This window comes from Argiope bruennichi, chromosome X2 (genome assembly GCF_947563725.1).
Source record: "Argiope bruennichi chromosome X2, qqArgBrue1.1, whole genome shotgun sequence".
Lineage (NCBI taxonomy): Eukaryota > Metazoa > Arthropoda > Arachnida > Araneae > Araneidae > Argiope > Argiope bruennichi.
The window spans coordinates 128,371,666-128,395,665 of record NC_079163.1 but is presented as its reverse complement, the minus strand read 5'-3'; the positions used below and the strand labels follow the sequence as shown (position 1 = coordinate 128,395,665).

Here is a 24,000-nt window from a genome sequence, read left to right as displayed (position 1 = left end):
ATATTTTCTTGATTTTATTTTGGGAACCACGCTTGTCTGTGTACTTTTTGATGCTTGACTGTCGTCTAATGCTCGCTTACTTCCGCTTAAAAATTTATCCATGAGTCTGCATAAATCTGCTGCCGTAAATATTTAATATGATGAATTGCAATTAACACGAAAACACATATAACATACACATTCACGATAGATTCGATGGCGATAGAAGGATGGATTCGAATGAGACTGGCTGGAATTGAAACTTGCGTTATCGAACATTTTCCTTCTTCCTATGAGAAAACATCTGCGCATGCTCGAGACGGCATCGGCCGTATGGATTCCCTTCCATAAACATTACTTATTTTTTTTCTCTTTTGTTTAGTCATGCTTTTATTTTATTTCTTTTATTATTCAAAAAAATGTATTCCCAGTTTCTAAATTTAGCTCACCCCTTCTAGATTAACTTTCATTAACAAATTTTTCTATTTTCATATTCTTTTAACGTTATCTCCCTGTCTTTATCCAGTTATCCCTATCTTTCATTTCAAATATAATATTTAAATTTCCGCCGCTTTCATTTGCTTCACCTGTTCACTGCCCGCTTTGCAAAATGCCAGATGTAGTTTCTCGCAAATCTTGGCTCGCTTTTACACTTTTTTTGGCAGTTAGTTAAAAATAATTTAAAAACAGAATACAAATACTCAATATACATTATTGTTGTATCATTTAATTGTAAGCGGGGGGGGCGAGATGAAAATTATGATTGAAAACTGGGCCAAGAATACTGACAGGTTGAGAAGCGCTGTACTACAATATTAAGATATAATATTATCAATGCTTGTGACATTTTTAAAAAGATAATTCAATGTTTGTGACTGAAGATAAATCTGTTACTTACATCTTTAACATATTAATTTAAAGTTGAATAGGATGTAGTGAATAGCATATAAGCCAGTTAACAACTACGCAACACGAGCATATGCTTTTTATCCTGGTTATGTAACTGGACTGCGAACCACAAGATCCCAGGTTCTATCCTCGCGCATCTCAATTCGCTAAAAGGGAAAACAAACAGTGAATTAAATTTAAAATTATAAATAATCATTTTTAGCAATATAAGTTAAACATAAATTTAAGACAATATGAATTGCAAACAATAAATAAAAATCAAATGCGCAGTTTTCACTTTAATAATTTTATTATTTTTAAAATCTGGAAAATAGACAGTTTACGAATTGAATATGAAAGTTATGAAGAGGGTAAAAAAGATTGAAAAATATATATATATATAAAAGTAATACAAAAATTTCCTAAATACAGATTTGGATTAATTTATAGCCTATATGATTACTTTTTTAAAGTATTTTGGCTAATTTTTGAACAATTTTTTAATGATCAAAGTTTTTGATTTTGCAAGTTATACAATTTTGTTTAAGTGTGATCAGTGTGTGTTTCAGACAGATGTCTCCCACAATATTCTCCAATTAACTCTTTCTTAATTCTTTTTACTGTGAAAAACATCAATTTTTACATGCAATGAAACAAAAGTTTCAAGTTCTGAAATGAGTCAACAGATGGCAGTTTGATTCTGAATGCTGATTAGCTTATAACATTTTGGGTGTGTAACCTTTCATAACAAATGCGTGCATGTGTGTCATAAAAAATACGTTACTGCGCATGCCGCTTCACGCAGAGTTTACCACAGAGAGCCGTCCGAAATTTAACAGTAGTTGGATTTGGCGATACGAAAGGTAAACAAATTGGCGACATCCTGAACATTCACAGTAAGGTAAGGACCCACGTTTATGGATAGTATGAGTATGATTCATCGTTATGAATATTGAAAATGTATGTGTACATTTATTCAGTTTCTTTGTTAAAGTGTAATACTTTTCTTTTCTTTCTTTGGAGATATTTTATATACAAACTTACTAACACTATGAAAATAGAACATGTATGCCATCAATAATATTTTAGGTCTCTTTGTCAACATTATCTAATTATTTGAGGAATTCCCCCACTGAAATATTTTTACTAATGCTGAAAATTTTCACTAATTATTTGAGGAATTCCCCAACTGAAATATTTTTACTAATGCTGAAAATTTTCGTTACTTATTATTATATTTTTTTATAACATTAAAATCCATAAAGAGCATTTCTTATATATCTTTTACTTATACAATCTTTTCATGCTATCTTCAGAAAATGGAATCTATCAAGTTTATAAATACTTGTGAGTTATTTTTAATATTTAAAATATATTGATGTTTTAAGGTTGGAAGAGAGCTTCTTAAATTTTTAATGCTGGTAAAAACTTTACACTGTATTATGACTTTACTTTGTAAATTATTTCATTTAAGTAAACAAAATTATAATACTTAGTGTAATCTAATATACTTACCTGAATGTAATTTTAACTTTTTTTTCCATTTCATGAATATTATTTCTGCTGCATATATTTTTCTTAATGACAATTACATATTTATTATTAATTATATAAGAAAAAATATTTGCTTTGAACTTTTTAATTATTGCTTTGATCTTGGATGTTGTTTTGTTCTAGGTAAACTATGAATTTAAGTTATTTGATAAATGCTAATTTTCTGATGCTATAATTAGTATTTTTGAATTGTGAAACATATAACAGACATGTTTATGCAATGTGCTATTTAACAATGACAAAGCTAAGAGAAACAAAAGGGCAATTGCTCTGTCGGTTGAAGTTGGACTACTTACCAGAAAACAGGAATTTTTTGATATTTATTACTATAAAATTTTTTATCTTGTGTAGGATATCGTGATTTTATCTGAGGCATTATCATTTAATGGTTTGAATTTTGATGATTTAATCTTGATTATTGTATCTTTTCCTTCCATTTACATGGAAAAATCATTTGTTCTTTAATCTACATAATTTTTAGTTGTTACTTATTATTATTTCAGGAATTTTTTTTATGTGTCTGCAATAACTACTGTATAGTTTTTAATTCTTTGATCGAACCATGCAAATTCCCATACAGTATACATTTTTTTAATGTATATGCAATTGTTTCAATTTTTCTATATCTTCTTTCACTGTAGTCATGTAGAGCAACTCCTGTTCCTTTAAAAATCTCATATTTTCGGAGTTAAAAAATACGAAATCTGCATGTCTTCACAATTTTGTGATGTAGAAGTTTACTGAAAGAGTGGAGGGCTTATATATTATTTTCTTCCTCAGCCCATGATTCAGAATTGTTAGTTTGTTTCTGATATCCCTCATGTGACTTCACACCATTAATCTAATTAATCAAATCGTACACATTTGTGAACCCATCCGTGACTTAAGAAAATTTATATGTTTATAGATAAAAAAGAGCTGTTTGTTTCTTGGTCTTAGTATGTGTAAAAGTGATTCTTGAAATATTTATTTAGAAGAATTTTAGAGATATTGATAAAGAATGATTTTTAATCAATATCTAAATTTAAAACATTTGAATGGGCCGATGGTTAAGTTTTGGTTTTGTAGTTGAACGTTGCTTGCCTAGTATTCATTATTTACATGGGTGTGGTGCTTTCTACATATGTTGATGGTGCCAGATTTATATGTAAGCTATACAAGCTATAGTTTAGGGTCCCCATTTTCCCAGGAGGCTCCAAAGCATTCAAATGAGTTGGTATCATATATACTAAATGTACTGCTTAAATGGATTTATAAAGGACCCCATATTTCATTTAGTTTAAGGCTTCATCTAGTCTGAACTCAACACTGCTAAAAGATTAGGGTTTTGTCATCCTTACCATCTAATTTAGTTCCAGATTTGTATTTCTGTTTCCTATAACTATTGTAAGGCTTCAGAATGAGACATTAACTTAATTAATTTGCAATGAAGAAATTATAATAGCTAAATAAATGCTAAATAAAGTGAAGAAAATGAACTTAACACAGAAATACTTGCTCAGTTATATGGGCTATCCAAAAAGTTTATTTTGGAGAAAGAATGTCAAGTAGAAGATTTAGATTTTTGTCTATTGTAACATTTTTTAATTAATTTTCTTTGGTAATAATTATTCTCAAAATGAACAACTTGGAATGTACAAATAATATTTAGGATGCATTTGCTTTTAACTATGAGAATGGCCTACATCAATAATTTATCAACAATAGGATGGAAATTTTTTACAATTATTTGCACAGTATAAATAGCAGTTGTTTTTGAAAATTTAAAGTTGCTAAGTACTTTGTTAGCAAACATTGACATTTGTTACACAATCACTGAAATATCCATTTTGAAGGAGATGGATATGGGAGTTTTGGCTTCATAATTGGTAAGTTGATGGTTTGGGATTATAATGCTCAAAAGGTTAGCCTTGTACTATAAACTAATACATTAATTTTGCAGCGGCTAAAAGGGCTTCATAATGGTGTAATAGTAGCTTAAGTGCTGTAATTGTCATAGAACTTTCCAAATTATGATCCTAGTAGTCCTTATATAGTTCTAAAATACATTACCATTCTAGCAGTTTAGTAAATTCTGTAAACCAATATTGTGGAAATTAATACCTTGTTTTTTTTTTGTGATAAGTTGAAATATCAACCCACATAATTAGGTGGTGATTGATATACATTCTATATTCTTAGAATGAATGATTTCTGGATTTTAATTTGATTCCATGAAGAATTATTTGTGATGTATGGTTTAGCTATGGCCATTTAAAAAAATATGACTCAATTCAACATTTAAACAAACTGGTTGGTAAGGAATCTAGAAGTGAATAATTCAAATTGACCTTTTTTATAAATCAAAATATAATTGAAATGGAGCATTTAAATCTAATAATATAGTATTCTTTTATTTATTAACAGTAAAATGAAATTTTTTCTTTTATATAAATGGTGCTTTTACCATTCAAATTTGTATTAATATGGTAAAATACTATTTCTTAAACATCTGTTTTTCTTTTATAGGTGTCGTGGATGCCATCATTTTATACCCGATTTCATCAAAATGATCTTGCAGCGTTGGCCCAAAAAAATTATTATGCTTGTTTTCTTTTTTGCAACTTTATTTTTTGGTATGAGGCTTTTGAAAGCCAAATTATCAAATGTTATTATGTTAATTCATCAGCAACCTTTCTTTTCTGAATCTGCTGTCTCCAGTACTGAGGAATTTGATGATCATGGAAAGAGAACTATTGTTCCTTGGGCTCCTATGTTTAGTCATTTATATTCTTGCCCAGTCTGTTTTGGGTATGGAATGTGTAATGAAGTTATGAAAGGTTCAGTGCTTTTTCATGGTGAGTTGACTTTGTCTCAGAATAGTCGGATTATGTGGAAAAAAGGAGTTTTGCAGACTCGCAGAGTTTTGATAAGTTCTTTAACTGCTGATGAGTGGAATAAATTTGATGAATTCATTTGCAGAAATGCTAGTCATTCTATCCCATGTAACTTATCTGCAGCAAGTTGGAAGACTGTTTTAGCTTTGGAAAATTTATTGGATTTGGAAAAATTCAAACAACTGAATAGTTTGCTTGATATTTCTATAAATCAGTTAGCGTAAGTAAATTTAAAAAATAATGTCTTTAAAAGATTCTTTTTTTTTAAAGTATGCATATTATTAGTCTATATATGAAGTTAGTCTTATAAAATATTCAAGTGTATATATATATATATCATATATATCTGTAAGCTAAAGATTAAAATGGATTGGAAATATTTTCCTTTGTTTCAAAATGTTATTGAATGTATACTTAGATATGTATAATTTACCTTCTTCTATCTCTAAAGTTTAAATAATTTTAATATTGATGACTTAAGGAATTTAATTGAATTTTTATTATGAATTTATTTTTAATTTATTCTAAAAAAGACATGAATTCACAGAGCTGTTTTTAATATTTGGTTTTACTTTCATATGTAAGTATTAAAATATCTTAAATCTGTTTGTTGCTTTAATTTTTTATATTTATAGTTTGATAGTTATTTTAAGATGAATAAAGGATTCAAAATGTAACATTTTTCTGTATGTAATAGGATCAGATTTTGAGTTAATTCATCTAATAATTTATTCACAATAATAGCAAACAGTAAAATAATGAAAATTTGTGAAATTTTTTAAAAATTGTAAAAGTGAAACATTGCTTATTTAGCTTATATATTGCTTATTATTTTTCAATGAACAACATAACTTAGTGATTTATATTGCATATAATACTTAATTCGTTATTCTGTTTAAACATATTGATCACATATTTAATATTAACAGTCATTGATGGAAAATAGTGATATCTCTAGTAAGTAACTGATCCGAGGGGATTTTTTTTTTTTTTTTTTTTTGTCTATTTCAACCTTAAATAGAGTCCGAATATTGCATTGTATGAGGCTTTTTCTTTGGTTCAAAATACTGGTAAAGTGCGCCGGTGGGCGTCCCGAGTTCGAGTCCTAGTTCGGGAATGGTTGTTCTTTACCCTGTGTTCTATCTGTGAGGTGTGTGAATGAGCCATCCTGTAAAAAGGGGTTGTGCAAGTGAGTGTTATCTACATATGAGCTAGAAGTCAGACTTCTGCCCTCGGGTGCTCAGGGGCCTTTACCCTCAGAAGCTACTGCAGAAACTCGGTTTTAATCGCTGACTTCGTCATCTGGCTTGTCTATGGCAAGCACCATAAGTAACAGCAACAACACTTGGAAATAAATATTGTCTGTGCTGCTTTCGTAAATTTTGTAAAAGATTATGTTGGGGAATGTATAGGCCCAAATTCTTTTGAATTTATACTCAAGACATGTGGATAGCATGTTTTTGTAATTTCTCAATAAAGTGCAGAGTTTAAAATTCTTTAAATGATAATTTTATAATTAACTTAATAATTTTTGGGAATTGCTAGGTAGAACAGTTTTAAATTTTATTTCATTTGAAACTCTAAAAAATTTAACAATAAAGTAACAATATTTTCCTTTGAAATTGATATGCAATCTGTATACTGGATGTGCATCTTTTTAGACTAATTTTTTTAAAATCATCATCAAAAACATTCTCATTATAGAGAAAATTTATTATTTAATGTCCAAAAATTTTTGGTCCTGATTTTAAGTGTAGATTCTTCTGTTTTTTTGATAAACAATTAATGTAAATGAAGAAAATTTTTATTTTGTATTCATAATGATAGCTCCAGGTATGCTATGAAATTTGAAAATCTATGTAAATAAGTTTTTTAGCTAACCCATTAGTATTGATTTTTAATATTCAACTATAATTTAAAAAGAAAAATTCTATTTCCATGAAATGTAGAGGCATTTTAATAATATTAAAGCTATATAAATTACTATTAAACCATTTATATTTTGCTCACATTTTCTGACAAAATTTTATGATTCTTAGAATAACTGTAAGTACAAATATTGTTTTGTGTAATATAGGTTAGAATATCTCAAAAACTGAAAAGAAATTGTTTTGTTACAATGTTAAATTATATAGTTCCTTAATTATGTTTATGGATTTTAGATTGCCAGTTTGTTCTAGTCAAAAACTTCTTGTTGAAATTATGAAGAGCTTTGATGAGAATTTTGACGGTCACTTTAGTAAGGAAGAAAGAATACTACTTTTGACAAGTCTAATAATGCAACCTGGATATGTTATTTTAATGGTTAGTGTTAATTTCTTATTTATTTTATGCCTTTCCCCCTCATTTATCTTCAAATAAGTTTTATAACTTAACTGTTTTTGCATACTTTTTATCCTTGCGTCTTATTTAATATAAGAGAGTAAGTGAATTAGAATTTTGCTGTAAAAAAGCGCCAGTTATTCACAGTATTATATGCATGTTTGAAAGTTATTAAACCATTATTAATTACATACATAAATTTATGGCATTATTAAAACAATACAGATCATACAAACAATACATATCATTAAATAAGAATTAAAACATCAATCATATTTTTCTGAAAAGAAAATATGCAGAAATTAGCATAACTGTTAAACAATTAAAATATTAAAACACTTATAGATTTTGTATATTTTGAAAAAAAAAAAAAAATCTGAAAATTCCCAAACTTAACAAAGTTGAGAGTATTGGATATAATTTTGCAATTATACTGTGGTGCAACGAAGAAGCAAAAATAAACTCATGCACAACTTAAAACAATTTGTTATTGAACTTAGAAGTTGTGTAAAAATTCAACTCTGCTTTGTTGATTTACGTGCGCTTGAAAGATTTGAAATACGCATTAGCGTTACCTCTGTTAATCTACGATCGTTATATTTGTTATCGTCGATTAAAAATGGATGTATTAGAAGAAAATACGGATGACGTTATGTAGTTATTCAGGCTTTATTTTGTGCAACCGCTTTCAACGGGTTACAGCATTCGAATGTACAAGATCACATTTGTTGTAGGTGGCGCTCTTGCATGCCATGACGTAACATTCCGCCCGGCGTTGAAATATGCAAGATTTCAAAACACATTTAATTATACAATTAGCTTACATTTTCTAAAACCAAATAAGCTATTCAGATGAAATATTTACAAGTGAACATCAAAATTGCAAAATATATATTAAATTTATATTAATTAAACTTATATATTAAACATGATATAAATACAATTATTATGTACATACAATATATACAACTATCTTAACTATTTTAATTTTCAAAGTTATCCCTTATTGGTAAGAGACAAATTTTTGAAATAGGGCGTGTAAAAATACCTGTGTTAGTTTTTAATTTAACAACTCTTACTCTGCCTTCATTTCCATAAATTATCTCTAAAATTCTAGCCATTGCCCATTTGCAAGGAGGCAAATCATTTTCCTTTAACAATACTAAACATCCGACCTTAACATTATTTTTTTTGAATTGCCACTTATTTCTTTGCTGTAAGTGGTTCAAATAGTCAATTTTCCAGCGTTTCCAAATTGTTTGTACACATTTGGTAGTATATTGCCAGCGCGACAACCTATTGTCAGAAATGTCTACAATTTCCGGTTCAGGTATTGAAGTTATTGGGCGTCCAATGATAAAGTGTCCAGGAGTTAAAACTTCATATTCATTAATATTATCTGATAATGGAATTAAGGGACGTGAGTTAAGTATACCTTCAATCTGAATTACTATTGTTTCAAATTCTTCAATAGTTGTTTTACTGTTAGCTAAAGTTCTATAAAGATGGTGTTTAAATGATTTTACTCCTGCTTCCCATAAGCCTCCGAAATTGGGAGAAGAAGGGGGTATAAATTTCCATTGGATTGATTCTGCGGATAGGTAATTGGCTAAAGTCTCATTAGTCTGACAAACTAGTTTTTTTAAGCGATTTAATTCTGAAGCTGCACCCTTGAAATTAGATGCATTATCCGACATCAATGTTGCAATGCGGCCTCTACGGGCGCAGAGTCTCTTTAAAGATGCAATGAAAGCTTCAGTCGTCAAATCTGTTACCGTTTCTAGGTGAATAGCTTTAGTTGACAAACATACAAAAATCGCTACATAAACCTTTGAATATATTCCCTTTCTTTGGTTTTTAAACTTTATTTGAAAAGGACCACAAAAATCTACACCAGAATTTAAAAATGGAGAACTAGGAGTTACTCTTTCTGAAGGTAAATTTCCCATTAACTGGTCTAACACCCTAGGCCTTTGCCTAAAACATCTAATACAATCATGGACAATTTTTCTTGCAATACCTTTACCATTTAAGGGCCAGTATTGTAGTCTAATTTGATGTAACAAACCTTGTGCACCAATATGTAGACATTTTTTATGTACATGCTCAAAAAGTAACTTAGTGAATGTATGCTTACTGGGTAAAATTATTTGATGTTTAGATTCAAATGGCAAGTCAGAATTTTTAAGTCTACCGCCAACTCTAAGTAATCCTTTTTCATCTAGGAATGGATCTAAATATCTTAACTTACTTGTTTTAGAAATATTTTTACCTTTATTTAGTGCATCTATTTCTGATTTAAATTCACTCAACTGAGCTACACTAGCTAAATATTCAGTACTTTTTTGCAGCTCCTCAGTAGTTAAATATTTACTTATCTTATTACGAGACTCCTTAGCTTTAGTGTTGTTAATAAACCTGAAAATAAAGCTAACTATTCTAACTAATTTTATGAAATTATTTGTAAGATTAAACAGTTCATCATAAAAATTTGAATTAGAGTCATTAATATTCAGAGTCACAACACATTTTAGTTCATCAACAAAAGCAAAATCCTGCATGGATTGATTGTCTACTGGTTCATCAGTAAGTTCATCTGGACCAGCAAACCACATTTTATTTCTTATGAGTTCATCTGCACTGCATCCTTTAGAAATAATGTCAGCAGGATTGTTTTTGCTACTTACATGCTTCCAATGACAATCTGATGTGAGGGTTTGGATCTCCGCAACCCTATTGCTGACGAATGTTTTTAGCTTATAGGGCTCAGTCTCGATCCACGCCAAAACAATAGTAGAGTCTGTCCACAATGAGATAACATCAATGGGCAATTGCAGAATTGGAACTATCTTTTTCACTAATCTAGATAACAGCAACGCAGCACACAGTTCAAGTCGGGGAATGGTAAGTGACTTTAATGGAGCCACTCTGGATTTGCTGAATACTAGACTAGTTTTAAACTGTCCAGATTGGGTGAAGCACTTTAAATAGACAACAGCAGCATAGGCACGTTCTGATGCATCAGAAAATCCATGAATCTCAATGCGAACTGCATCAGGAAGTAGAATAAACCTTTGAATTCTGAAGTTGTTTACTTCCCAGAGTTTTATGTAGAACCTTTTCCATTCTGTCATTTCATCAGGTGGTAATTTTTCATTCCAGTCCAATTTTATCTTCCAAAGTCCTTGGATAAATATTTTTGCCTTTGTAATGAGAGGGCCTAAAAGTCCAAGTGGATCATAAAGACTCGCTATTTCTGACAGCACTTCCCTTTTTGAAAAAGAGTCCTTAGGCTTGATCTTTACCTTATATGTAAAGCAATCTTCTTTTGGATCCCAAAACATACCTAATGTTTTTACAGAACTAACACCTTGTTCCTTCGAAAATGAATAGGATGTGGCAGACAGGTTTTGTAGTAAATTAGAGTTATTAGCGACCCATTTGTGAAGCTCAAATCCAGCTCTTCCGAGGAGTTCAGAAATCTGGGTTTGAAGATTTTTAGTATCTTCTAGCGTTGCATCACCTGACAGAATGTCATCCATGTAGAAATCAGAACAAATCACATCTGCAGCCTTAGGAAAGTCCTTTTTTTCCTCATCTGCTAAAGCTCTTAAAGTCCTGGTAGCCAAAAATGGTGCAGAAACTGTTCCATAGGTTACTGTAGACAGTTTGTAAATCTTCACTGGACCATCAGCACTTGATTTCCAGACAATACGCTGTAAGTCTCTTTGAGTGGGATCGATCAGTATTTGTCTGTACATTTTTTTAATATCTGCACTAAATGCATATCTGTGCTTTCTGAATCTACTTACTATGGAAAAAAGATCTTGCTGAATAATACCTCCATTTAGTAAAATGGAATTCAGAGAATATCCACTTGTTGTTTTTGCACTTGCATCAAAAACCACTCTTAAGGGAGTTGACGTTTTCTCAGGTTTATATATCGCATGGTGGGGAATGTAATAGTTCACATTGCTATCAGCTTCAATTTTAATCTCCTCCATGTGTTCTAAACTCTCATATTCTCGCATAAATTCCTTATATAAGATTTCCATAGTATTATTTTTGTTTAATTTATTCCAGATACCATTTAGGCGCTTGATTGCATTTTCTTTGGAATTTCCTAGTAATGATTCGGCATTTTCCTTTATGGGTAATTGAACTATAAATCTTCCAGTTTTATCTCTTTTATAGGTTTTAACAAAATGCTCCTCACAATAAATTTCTTCTTCACTCTTTGTTATTTCTTTAACATTATCCGGCAATGATTCCAATTCAAAAAATTGTATAACTGCTTCATCTAAATTTGGTTCACTTACGAGATAACAATTGGCTTTTTGAGGTAACTTGGGAAGAATGCCTGTAACTAAATAACCAAACTTAGTATTTTGTAATATTACATCTCCATTTTGCAGACGAAGTTGCTCAGGTTTTAAAATCTCAAAAAATAGCTCACTTCCTAATAGTATATCAATTTCACCTGGTGTGTGGAAATTGAAATCAGCTAGTTCAATTGAACAGGGAATATTTAATGCAGATATATTTAATTTCGATACAGGAATCTCATCGGTTATTTTAGGAAGAATAGAACATTTCACCATGTGTGAAAATGAATAATCTCGATTTGATACTTCAATGTTAGCAGCGTGTTTAATAAACTGCGTAATTCCATTTATACCAGTTATACCTTGTTTTATTGATTTTAGTTTGATTCCCAATTTTCTAGCTACATCTTCTCGAAGAATACATAAAGTCGAAGCATTGTCTAAGAGCCCTCTTAATTGAACTCTCCGACCATCTGCAGTTTTCACATAAATAAGAAGAGTGTTTAATATAACTGATTTATTCCCTTCTATTGCCTGTTTAGTCTCTCTCGGATTCAACGTCAAAGCAGATACTTCGGTTAGTACGTTTAGTTTCGGTTTCGTTTCTGCATCTGTTTGGCTTTCGCTCGCCCGTGCCCTTGAATCTGAAGTGGTAGCGCGATTTTCAGCTGACTCATCATGTATGAGCGAGTTATGCCTTTTACCGCAACTTGGAATGTTGCAAGAATATTTTGATTTGCAGATCCCCGGGTGAGGTTTAAGACAGTTAATGCATAATTTGTTATTCCTAACAAAGTTCTTTCTAGCATCGATAGACATATTTTGAAAAGTAACGCATCTAAATAGTGCGTGATAGTTTTTGCATAAAATACAAGCTTTAGCATTGGAATTTTTATTATTAACTATAAGTGTTTTCGCTCTTTTAAATATGCTCGTATTTTGTGGACGTTCGTATTTACTTGGAATACGGTTAATACTTTCTAACAAAGAACTTCGCTTTTCTAGAAATTTCATCAAATTTTCAAATGTAGGAATTTCTGCCGTATTTAGAGAAAGCTCGAATTGCTTCCTTGTCTCTTTATCTACTTTCTGTAGAATGATGTTTACAAGCATTAAATCAGATAGCTTATTTTGTTCGAATGTAAGAACCTTTAACGCTCTGATGTTTTTATTAACGCAGTCTATTAAGGCACACAGTTCTTTAGCAGATTCGCTACGAATTTTCTCAAAATTTATTATTTCTAATATATGAGAGTCTATCAATTGACGTTGATTTTCATAACGATCTGATAATGCTTTAAAGAGTGATTGAAAGTTATCACTAGACGATTCTAATAATTTAGCTTCTCCTCTTAAGCATGCACGGAGATAATACAGCTTTTGAGAATCATTTAATTGCTCATTGTTGCTAATTAAATTAACAAATAAATTTTTAAAATTTGCAAAATCAGCTATTTTTCCAGAAAATTCTGGTAATGGAATTTCCGGTAGTCGGATTTTAGTTACTGCATTATCCTTTGAAACAGGGTTAATTTTAAATTCATCTTTAATCGAATTTAATAGCAATTTCAGACCTACCTCTGTTTCTTCAATCCTTATATTTATTTGATCAATATCTTCTAGGATGGTTTCTATATCTTCCGACGTTTCAATACCGCAATATTGTTCGGATATCTTGTCCAACTGTGCTTGCAATTGTCCAAGTTTCCTTAATTTCACTTCTAATTCCATTGCGTTAATGTCCTTGGAAGCTGACTTTTCGGCATTAAAACTTTCGATTCTTTTCAAAGTAGTTTTTATCGAGCCTTTCAGTTTATTTAGTTTCTTTTCTGAAACCGCTTCTTGGTCATCGCTTTTTTCAACTTTTTTATCCATGGTATTTGCTCCGGCTCGCTTTTGACCAATGTTATCGTCGATTAAAAATGGATGTATTAGAAGAAAATACGGATGACGTTATGTAGTTATTCAGGCTTTATTTTGTGCAACCGCTTTCAACGGGTTACAGCATTCGAATGTACAAGATCACATTTGTTGTAGGTGGCGCTCTTGCATGCCATGAAGTAACAATATTTAAATGTTAAAAATGTAAATATTAAATGTTTATGTCGTCTCACTTTCGATTGAATTATTTTAACACCTAATGTATTACAGCACGACTTCTTTAGTTTCGCTTTAGTCATCGCATACTGGTGACCCGGACGTGATCTTTTCTTCAGTTTGAATTACTTTATTTCGATCGACGAAGGCATGTGCATATCAGTTGAAATACTAATGATTGATTTATATCTTTTATTAAATATGATCGATAACACAAGTTTTAACTATGCAAAATAATATCATTTCAGAAATAAACAGAGTGGCTGTAAAACCGCCAGTTTTTTGGCGACATAAACCGAAATTATGGTTTTTGCAACTTGAAGCACAGTTTTCGAACAGTAATATCACTGAAGATTTAACCAAATATAACATTGTCAATGCTGCATTTGACGAAAATGTGCTAGATTTTGTCGTAGATATTTTAACAAATCTACCAATGGATGGTAAATACGACACTTTGAAAAATGCATTGCTGAATAGATTAACCGATGGAGAGGAATCCAGGCTAAAAAAAGTACTGACGGATCTTAACCTTGGAGATAAACGCCCATCCGATTTATTATGACAAATGAAAGGTTTAGCCGAAAATTCATCTCTGAAGAAGTACTAAAATCCCTTTGGCTACAACGTTTTCCGCAACAACTTCAAGCCATATTATCTATCAGCTCTGCTTCATTAGATAAAATCGCAGAAATGGCTGATAGGATCATCAAAATCTATAGTTCGACAGAAATATGCTCTGTTAATAGATCCTCCGAGCCAAATAACACTAACGATGAAAAAATCAATTCTCTGAAAACTAGCATCGCAGAATTAACTCGAAAATTTGACAATTTCATAGTGAGGGGTAGGCTTTCAAAAGAAATCTGGAAATTCCCGAAATAGTAGCCGTTCAAGGTCGAACTCTTCTCGTTACAGATTATGCTGGTATCATCATAAATTCGGTAAGAATGCGCATAACTGTAATAAGCCTTGCTTTCAATACATCTGAAAATACTTCGGGAAAACTAACGGGCCGATCGATTGAAGAGGCCAACGACTACGGCCAAATAAATTGCCATCTCTCTCTCTCTCTCTCTCTCTTTTTTTTTTTTTTTTTTTGATAAATCTAGCAGAAAACATTATCTTATCGATACGGGGGCTGATGTGTCCGTTATTCCGTCGCCAAAACTAAATAAACTGTCTCCATCGGATTTTAAACTTTATGCCGCTAATTCAAGTTCAATTAAAATTTACTGCAAACAACTTATTAGTTTAGGCTTGAAAAGATGTTTCAAATGGAATTTCATCATAGCGGACGTCTCGAAGCCAATAATTGGCGCGGATTTTCTTAAAGCCCATGGACTGCTGGTCGATTTTAAACGAAAGCGCTTGATTAATTCATTAACATCATTATCAGCACCAACTAAATTAACTAAAGGCCCATCTTCATTTTTAACAACCCTCGATATTAATAATCTTGATCCAGATATACATTCTCTGCTAGGAGAATTCAAAATCTTATCTTCTGAAAATATAGTCAAGAATAAAGCTAATGTCGGCCATAACGTCACTCACTCTATTATTACAAAGGGCCAACCTATAGCATCCAAAGTTCGTAGATTGGCTCCAGATAAATTAAAAATCGCCAAAGCGGAATTTGCCAACATGCTAGAACAGGGCATATGCCGTCCATTTAGCAGCTGTTGATCTAGCCCATTACACATGGTCAAGAAAAAGAATGGTGAGTGGAGGCTGTGCGGGGATTATCGTGCTTTAAATTCGGCTACATTACCAGATCGATATCCCATACCCCACTTGCATGATTTTATTAGCAGGCTGCACTATTTTTTCCACATTAGATCTTCATTGGGCTTACTATCAAATTCCCATGGAACCTGCAGACATTGAAAAAACAGCTATTTGTACGCCATTCGGACTTTTCGAATTTTCCTTTATGACTTATGGACTTCGTAATGCTGCGCAAACATTTCAACGATTTATGCTCGCAGTTCTACGTGGTCTAGATTTCTGTTTCGTCTATCCAGATGACATTTTATTTGCATCCCGCACTAAAGAAGAGCATTTACATCATCTAAGAATAATTTTTGAGAGAATTCAGCAATTTCAATTAACCTTAAACCTTGCAATGCAATTTCGCAAAACCTGAAGTTAGTTTTGTAGGCCATATTGTCTCGACAGATGAAAAAGTCAAAGTTATGGAAGATTTCGAGAAACCCAAAACAGTCAAACAATTAAGAAGATTTTTGGGAATTATCAATTTTTATAGAAGATTTATACCTCAAGCAGCTCAACATCAAGCGAGTTTGTACGATTATTTAAAAAGTAGCAAAAGTAATGATAATCGAATCCTCAAATGGACTGACGAAACTTCAAAAGCCTTTACAACTTCAAAAGAGTTATTGAAATCTGCAACATATTTAGCTCACCCTGTATCATCTGCTAAACTTGCTCTCATGACAGATGCCTCCGATGTTGCATTGGGTGGAGTTGTGCAACAATTTGTAAATAATGATAGGGATCCCCTTGGTTTCTTTTCCGTAAGACTGACACCAACGCAAAGGAATTATAGTACATATGATCGGGAACTGCTTGCTGCGTATTCATCCATTAAGCATTTTCGATACTTGCTAGAAGGTCGTGAATTTACTTTATTCTTGGATCACAAACCACTCATTTATGCGTTCCGTCAAAATTTAGAAAAGGCATCTCCATGTCAACGAAGGCATTTGGAATTCATTAGTCAGTTCACAGAAATTCAACACTTTTCCGGAAAAGACAATATTGTTGCTGATGCCTTATCTAGACTGGAGGAAATTAGAATTTCATCTCAAATTGATTATGAATCCATGGCCAAAGCTCAAGAAACAGATACGGAGTTAAAAGAAATAATTACATCTCAAAACTCTTCAGTGAAAATTGAAAAAATACCAGTTTTTGGCTCTAATTACGAATCATATTGTGATGTTTCAACTAAAACTAAAAGACCATTTATTCCAGTCAACTTCAGGAAAATAGTATTCCATAGTGTTCACGATCTATCACATCTCGGAATTAAAGAAACTGTAAGATTAGCTTCATCGAAATTTGTTTGGCCATCCATCATCAAGGATATTCGCAATTGGACAAAAAGATGTTTAAAATGCCAAAAATCCAAAATAACTAAACATGTCCATACTGCATTACAAAGTTATCCTATAGTAAGCCAACGATTTCAAGAAATTAACCTAGATCTTATTGGTTCTTTGTCACCATCGGAAGGATTTCTGTATTGTCTTACAATAATTGACCGCTACCCACGTTGAGCTGAGGCTATTCCTCTACCTGACATCCGTGCAGAAACTGTAGCTGATGCTTTATTGAAAAATTGGATCGCCCGTTAGGCATTCCAACTGTAATTACAACTGACCTAGGTACTCAATTTGAATCTCAACTGTTAAAAGAACTTTCAGAATTTTTTGGTTTTAAAAGAAAAGAACAACCGCATATCACCCACAAGCTAATAGTTGTATCGAACGTTGACACTGTACTTTGAAAGCCAGTATCACGTGCCATGAGAACCAAAGCTGGATAAAATCACTTCCAATTTTTCTTCTTGGTTTACGCTCAGTGTGGTGTGATAATTTTCAAGCCACCCCCGCCGAACTCCTGTTTTGTAAAAATATAAAACTACCATGCGATTTTCTTCAGAATTCAAGCATTCAACCACAATCTGAATTTATCCAGAATTTAAAAAGCACCATAGAAAACTTAAAAATCATCATCACTTTATCATATCTAGCGATGCAATCCGGGATTATTATGTGACATCCGGAGTTATCTCGGGAGAGAATCATCATTTATCATATATTTATCATATCAAGCGCCACAATACTGACTTTCAATTATACTTGTTTATCACTTAAACATTTTTTGTGTATATATACTGACTTTCTGAACTTATATGAATGAGCTGCTTCTCTTGTCAGTCATTAAACTTTTTTTTAAATTACTGTAAAAACTTTTTGTGACCTAATATTTCAAGACTTTTTTTTCTTTACATATATATTACTTGGTAAAAAAAGAATTTGAATTCAAAGGATTACACGATTCATCAGCACCAGTCAATTCTGAATATTGCAGATCAATCGTAATAATCATTAATACAAAATAATACATCAAAATTTATAATGTTGGGGTTGATATATGTATCTTGGTACAGAAATGGATATGAGAAGTAATGCGTTTTAAAGAGAGAAACATAATTTCTTAAAGACGTGGTCAAAGGGATATTTGTGCTTTTTCTAACCATATACCTTGATGTATACTTCCAGCTATAGAATTTTATTAAATGAGGTGGGTAATTGTATGAAAACATTTTGGCTTCTGTAAAAGGTGATAGTAAAAAGTTTTTATATGGCCCTCATCGTGTAAAAGAGTGAAATGGTAAAAATTTTCTTTTACATTCATCTGTGCACACACAGTTTCATGCTCGTATTTACAAAATTTGCAGATAGAAGCTTCTAATTTAGAAGGGATCACAAATTTAGGAGAAGATATTAGTTATTGAAGTGCAATTTTGTTTCAATGCAGAAAAATTACCAAGCGCAAATATTTGTCTTTCAGTAACCACGTTATTTATTCAAGCATCACGATTTGGAAGAAATTTGCTAATTATATATGCTGTTATTCACTTTGAATGGTTAATTATTGCAATTTCGAATTTATAAAGAAGGAAAGAGAAACATGAGAAAAGGATATTTAAGTTATCTCAGAAAAGTGGCCGTGACATAGCGATTGGGGGAGGAGCAAGTGTAGTATAGATGCCCTCAGGTTCTGGTCTTAGCCTGTGACATGTTGACAAAACATTAGTACAATTATATGACTTTTTAAACAGAAATGTGGTGAACGTAAAAATATAATACAATGCCCGGGTTCAGCTTTTGCTTGCAAAATCACTGATGGTGATTAGGAGCGAAAAATATCATTCCATGAAGGAAGTTCAAAAATAATATCATGTCTGTTGCTATTTTCTCTTATTACGCCACTGAGAAATAGTGCAATACGACAAAGCCGAAGCGACCGGCGGGTATAGATACCTCGGATGCCAGTCTGCGGGGGGGGGGGGGAAGGGGTCGTCTTGGAGATAAATATTAGTAGATATATGTCATGGAAGAAGTTATTAATGAAAAATATGATGAAATAGCGAAAAAAATATATAATACAATTCCCTGGCGTATTTTACACTTGCAAAATCACTAACGGTGACGGAAAAAAAATAACACTTTACTTACTTTTCTATATCATTGAATACCGAACTAGAAAATAAAATCTTTTGCTAGCAATTGTTTGTATGATATTAAACTTTCCAAAAGAATGAGATATTTCAGTATAATGAAAAATGTTTGGGAAAGCTGTCTATAATTGTAATTCTAGTTACAAAAGAAAAAAATAAATGTCATTTTTCGAATTCCTGATATCCTTCTAGCAAGTGTATTTACGGAACGGTTGAGCGATTGCAAATTATTGGATCCTTACTTCTCTGTGGAGGATGAGGTTCTATACAAGTGGTACGGAAATTGAGGTTTTGATTTTTTTGAAGTACTTTCAAGTTAGTATACAGTCAGCCAATTAAGAACTCAATGTTTCAAAACAGAGAGTGTCGGGAATCAGCATTCTTGGATTACATGGACAACTACAGACAGTTCATGAACCATGTCTAGAATTTTGAATTCGGACCATACTTTAGATAGAGTCAAATCTATCTATTCTGAGAAACTTAATTTGCACAGATAAATGTTGATGCATCAATTGTCAAAACAATCATTTTTGGAACAATAAAATTTTTTTCTTTGTGCAGGAGGCACAATCATCAGAGACAATTTTCTGTAAATATGTAGTATGTCATGTTTAGAAATATTCCTTGATTGGTTCCATTTTGTACAGCAGTATGCTGAATGCTGGCCAGTATATTCAGTTTATTTTAAATGGCATTGTGTTTGAGCTAAGAGCATTACGTTTGACAGTATTTCCACACTTGTGATTGCAATTAGATGGTGCTTCCCCTCACCGCATATCACCCATAAGATGATGGCTGAAAGTGGAATCCCTTACAGATGGTTTGCTTAACTAGGATTTGTTGAGTTTCCTCCTAGATCTCCCGACTTCATAAAATGCCCAACATCATTGTTACAATATCTTCACAATATTGTCCAGTATTTAGAATATCATACAATGTCGTGGATAAATGCACAATATATTGTGCTATTAGAGGATGCTTTATGATCTTTATTTATGGGTTCGTTTAAGTTCTTCTATTTATAATATGTTTCCTATATACATAGCTGTTCCTTACATTGAAGCAGCCTATTTTGTTGTCAAAAGCGATGAACTAGATCATGTGTATGCAAGTATTGCTAGAAGAATGCAGTTTGGTATAGATGTTGAAGGTATTCATTTTAACAAAGTTTTGCGAACACTGTAACTAATGTATAAACTTACCATTAAAAAAAAAATTTAATGAGTTAATAAATGTATTATTTTCCGATTTTGCACTTTTAATAATCTATTGTGATGTGCTAATTACTTTGGAATATACAATGAAAAATGTATTGAAAGACCAGTCCGAAGCATGAAAAAGTGTTCCAAGTCCATTTACTTTTTAATATGTCAACAAATTTTGCAGATATTAGTATACTGTTTTTGCATTTTACTTATAAATATTTTTTCATTATGGAGGAAGTATAAAATTTTACTTTTTGGAATTTTTTAGTTTCAACTTCTACATAAACCGAAGTGTTTTCATAAAATTTCTTACCTTACTTAAAACCTAATTATTGGAAATGTTGAATATGACTACTAAATATTTATTCTGAATTCACTAATCACGACATCAATTTGTAAAATACCAATACATTTTCTTCTAATATTTGCAAAAGACATGTTAAATAATTTCAAATTTGAGCACCAAAGTATAAAATTTTATGAGACAAATTATATACATTTTGCAAATGTGCTCTAAAATATTTCTGGTGTATCATCTTAAAATTTTCTCGAATGATTAATAAAAATTTTCAAATATTTGTCTTGTCTCCTAAATAGTAAATATTTATTTAATAAAATTCTTGGAACTTCTTTAAATTATATAGCTAATTTATCGTTTTTCTTATTGGAAATTTAAATTGCAGTTTATGAATGAAAATTAGAAATATATCAGTAATAATCTTTTGTTTAGTGTTTTTATATTTATCACTAAATGTTCTAATGCTTTATCAATACATTGAAACTTCTATAGGAAAACACAGTAGGTTTAGTGTTAAATATGCTATTTACCAATTTTAATGGAAATTCTGAGTGTTTTACTTAGTATGATGTATTAAAAAATATCCTTAAAAAGGGTGTTTTGTATCTTGAAAATTTTCTTTAAGTTTTAATTATTGGTTTGTTGTAAGATCATTCCTTTTTAAGATGCCTTTAGTTAAGTCTAGTTAATGCGAACTGAGGTTTGAATTGAATTTTATGTATTTAAAGGCGTCTTTGATTGAATTGTTAATGTTCTAAAGTCTTATGATTAGTATGCTTTTTGACAATGAATCATAGCAAATTTTGCGAAGATATTTTTACATTAGTCTCTCTATAATCAGGCAGATATTAGACCTGAAGACTGCAGGGCAGTGGAGATTCAATTAAAATAATGCATTTTGATAGCAAAATCTGTGTTAATTGCATTAAAATATTCAAAATTATACAAACAAATTATTCTACATATAATAGATATTACAAAATATTCTTCAAAATCTCAGCTTGTAGCATATTATCTGCATCACGCCAGGCCACTGGCATATCAATATGTAGTGACTTGTTTTCCCTTTAATCCTTCCTATGTTGTTTTCCGGTAACTTTTGGGCTAGATTGGCAAAATGTCATATTAGGAGATATCACTATAGATCCATACAAATACTAAGATTTTCTCATTGTGTATCATATCTAAGTGACCTTCTCATATCTATATGAAATGATAGCTGATAAGAAGTCATGGGAACTGCCATCAGAAACAAATTGCAATCACTTGCAATTTGATGAATTTTTGGTTTTCTTTCCATGAGCAAATGTTTTGGATTATCTGTATTAAGCTACTCTTTTTGAAACAGTGATAAAAAAACTTGCATTATTTGTTTTGTATCAATGAGTGGTTTTTGATATTGCAAATAGCCATACTACTGAGTACTTTTCAGAACAATATTTTTCAGAATGATTTGGCTAATCTTTTACTATTAATGATTGAAATATTTGAATCTTAGTGTTTTTTGTTAGAATAAAACCATTATATTATTTATGCCTGCATATGTTAGCTTTATTAGCTTTATTTAATATTGTAAAATTTATATGAATAGTCTGTTAATTAAAGTCATAAAAAATCCTGCCTATCAATATTTATTTTCACTTAAGATTACTTATTCATATATTTTGTAAATGTATCTAAAATTAATTTGCATTTAGTTACAGGCAAAATCCCGCATGACACTGCCCTTTCCAAATCTATTAGGCGCATGTGGACGTTCAGTTATTCTGGAAGGAGGACTCAAACCATTAAAATCTTTTCTATCTGATTCATTTGATGCTCGAGCTGGATTAGCAGTACAAGTTTTGCAACTGGTTGAAGATTTTGAGGTTTTGTTTCATTTCAGTTAGAAAATATTTTTTTTACAGATACTTATTTAAAAAACGTTTAAGGTGAACATAAAAATCATTAATTTAGATTTAAAATTAAAAAAAAATTATACATGAATCCATGTATCGTGTCACTTGCTAATGATAACTCTGCAGAACACAATTTTCTTATAATTATGTGACCCTGAGTTTTTAAAACACTGCTAAAAAATTCTTTCCCCTTTTATGCTTCTTTTGATAAAATAAGTTTCATAAAAGCTCATTTTATAAATGACATACTTTTTTAGCAGAATCAAATTTTTCATTTATTCATGTTAAATTTTAAAAAATTCTGCAGTATGTGAATTTTTTATAGTTATTTATTATTATTTTTTCCTGTAAAACATGTATGTGTAATTTTTATGGCAATATTTTGTTATGAAACATTCATATATATTTGATTTTAATTGATTTAGAATGTTCTGAATGTTGGCTAAAATTTGTAGTTAAATGAATCTTTTAGAAATTGGCTTAGTGCAATGTCTTTAATACATTGTCATATGTTAAGCTAATAACTTGCTACTTAACTATGTCATTGTATTTGCATAAATTCTGAAAATATTAAAAGTGTGCATAAAGCAATACTAGGCATTTACATTATTTTTACAAAATGTGGAATTTTCAACTTTAAAGTTATAAAAATAATTATTTCAAATTAAATATGATCTAGTAGTTATTAGTGCTAAGGACAAAATTATGATCCTGCCATCTTGGTATTAATGAGGTAACAGTATTTCAGTTGAATTTTGAATAACTGATATTTGTATAAAAAACAGATACATGTTTTCTAAACCTTTGTTTTAAATTCTAATAATTTTGTGCTGTTTTATTTAATTTTAAAATGCTGTTATTTAATATAGAGAATGTATTAAATGCCAATTTCAAAATCAAAATGGTATTTTATGACACAAGAATGCAGTTTATCAGAAAATATCAGAATGAAAAAAAAAGAGCATCTCGTCTCTTTATATGAATATTAATATGTATATAATGAGAAAATCATTCATCACGGTAAATTAGGTGAATTCTTTCAATAAATAGTGCTATTTTAAACTGAATAATTTTGCTATTTGTATGTTGATATGGATTTAATTAAAAGAGATAATTTTTTATTCTTAAGTATGTAATAATTTCAATTTACTGCTGTAATTTCTGAAAATTTATATTCATAAAGAATTTTTTTCTCTCAAAACATTGAACAGGGACTATAATTTATCATTGCTTAAAATTTTTGTTATTGTTTTGAGCATGTGTTTTTTTCATTTTAATCT

At 30.8% G+C, this 24,000-nt stretch overlaps 1 protein-coding gene across 3 annotated transcripts in view; it reads left to right on the top strand.

Annotated features, from left to right (window-relative positions):
- Positions 1–1,719: 1,719 nt before the first annotated feature.
- Positions 1,720–24,000, top strand: part of LOC129960713 (uncharacterized) — a 45,588-nt gene continuing 23,307 nt past the window's right edge. For 2 of the 3 annotated variants that reach the window (XM_056074282.1, XM_056074281.1), the window contains exons 1-4: positions 1,746–1,827; positions 4,930–5,517; positions 7,460–7,601; positions 22,520–22,690. In XM_056074282.1, coding sequence (XP_055930257.1) covers positions 1,826–1,827; positions 4,930–5,517; positions 7,460–7,601; positions 22,520–22,690 — 903 coding nt within the window. In that variant the 5' untranslated portion in view covers positions 1,746–1,825. Of the gene's footprint in view, positions 1,828–4,929; positions 5,518–7,459; positions 7,602–22,519; positions 22,691–24,000 lie in introns of all 3 variants that reach the window. The other variant, XM_056074283.1, reaches the window with a different exon arrangement.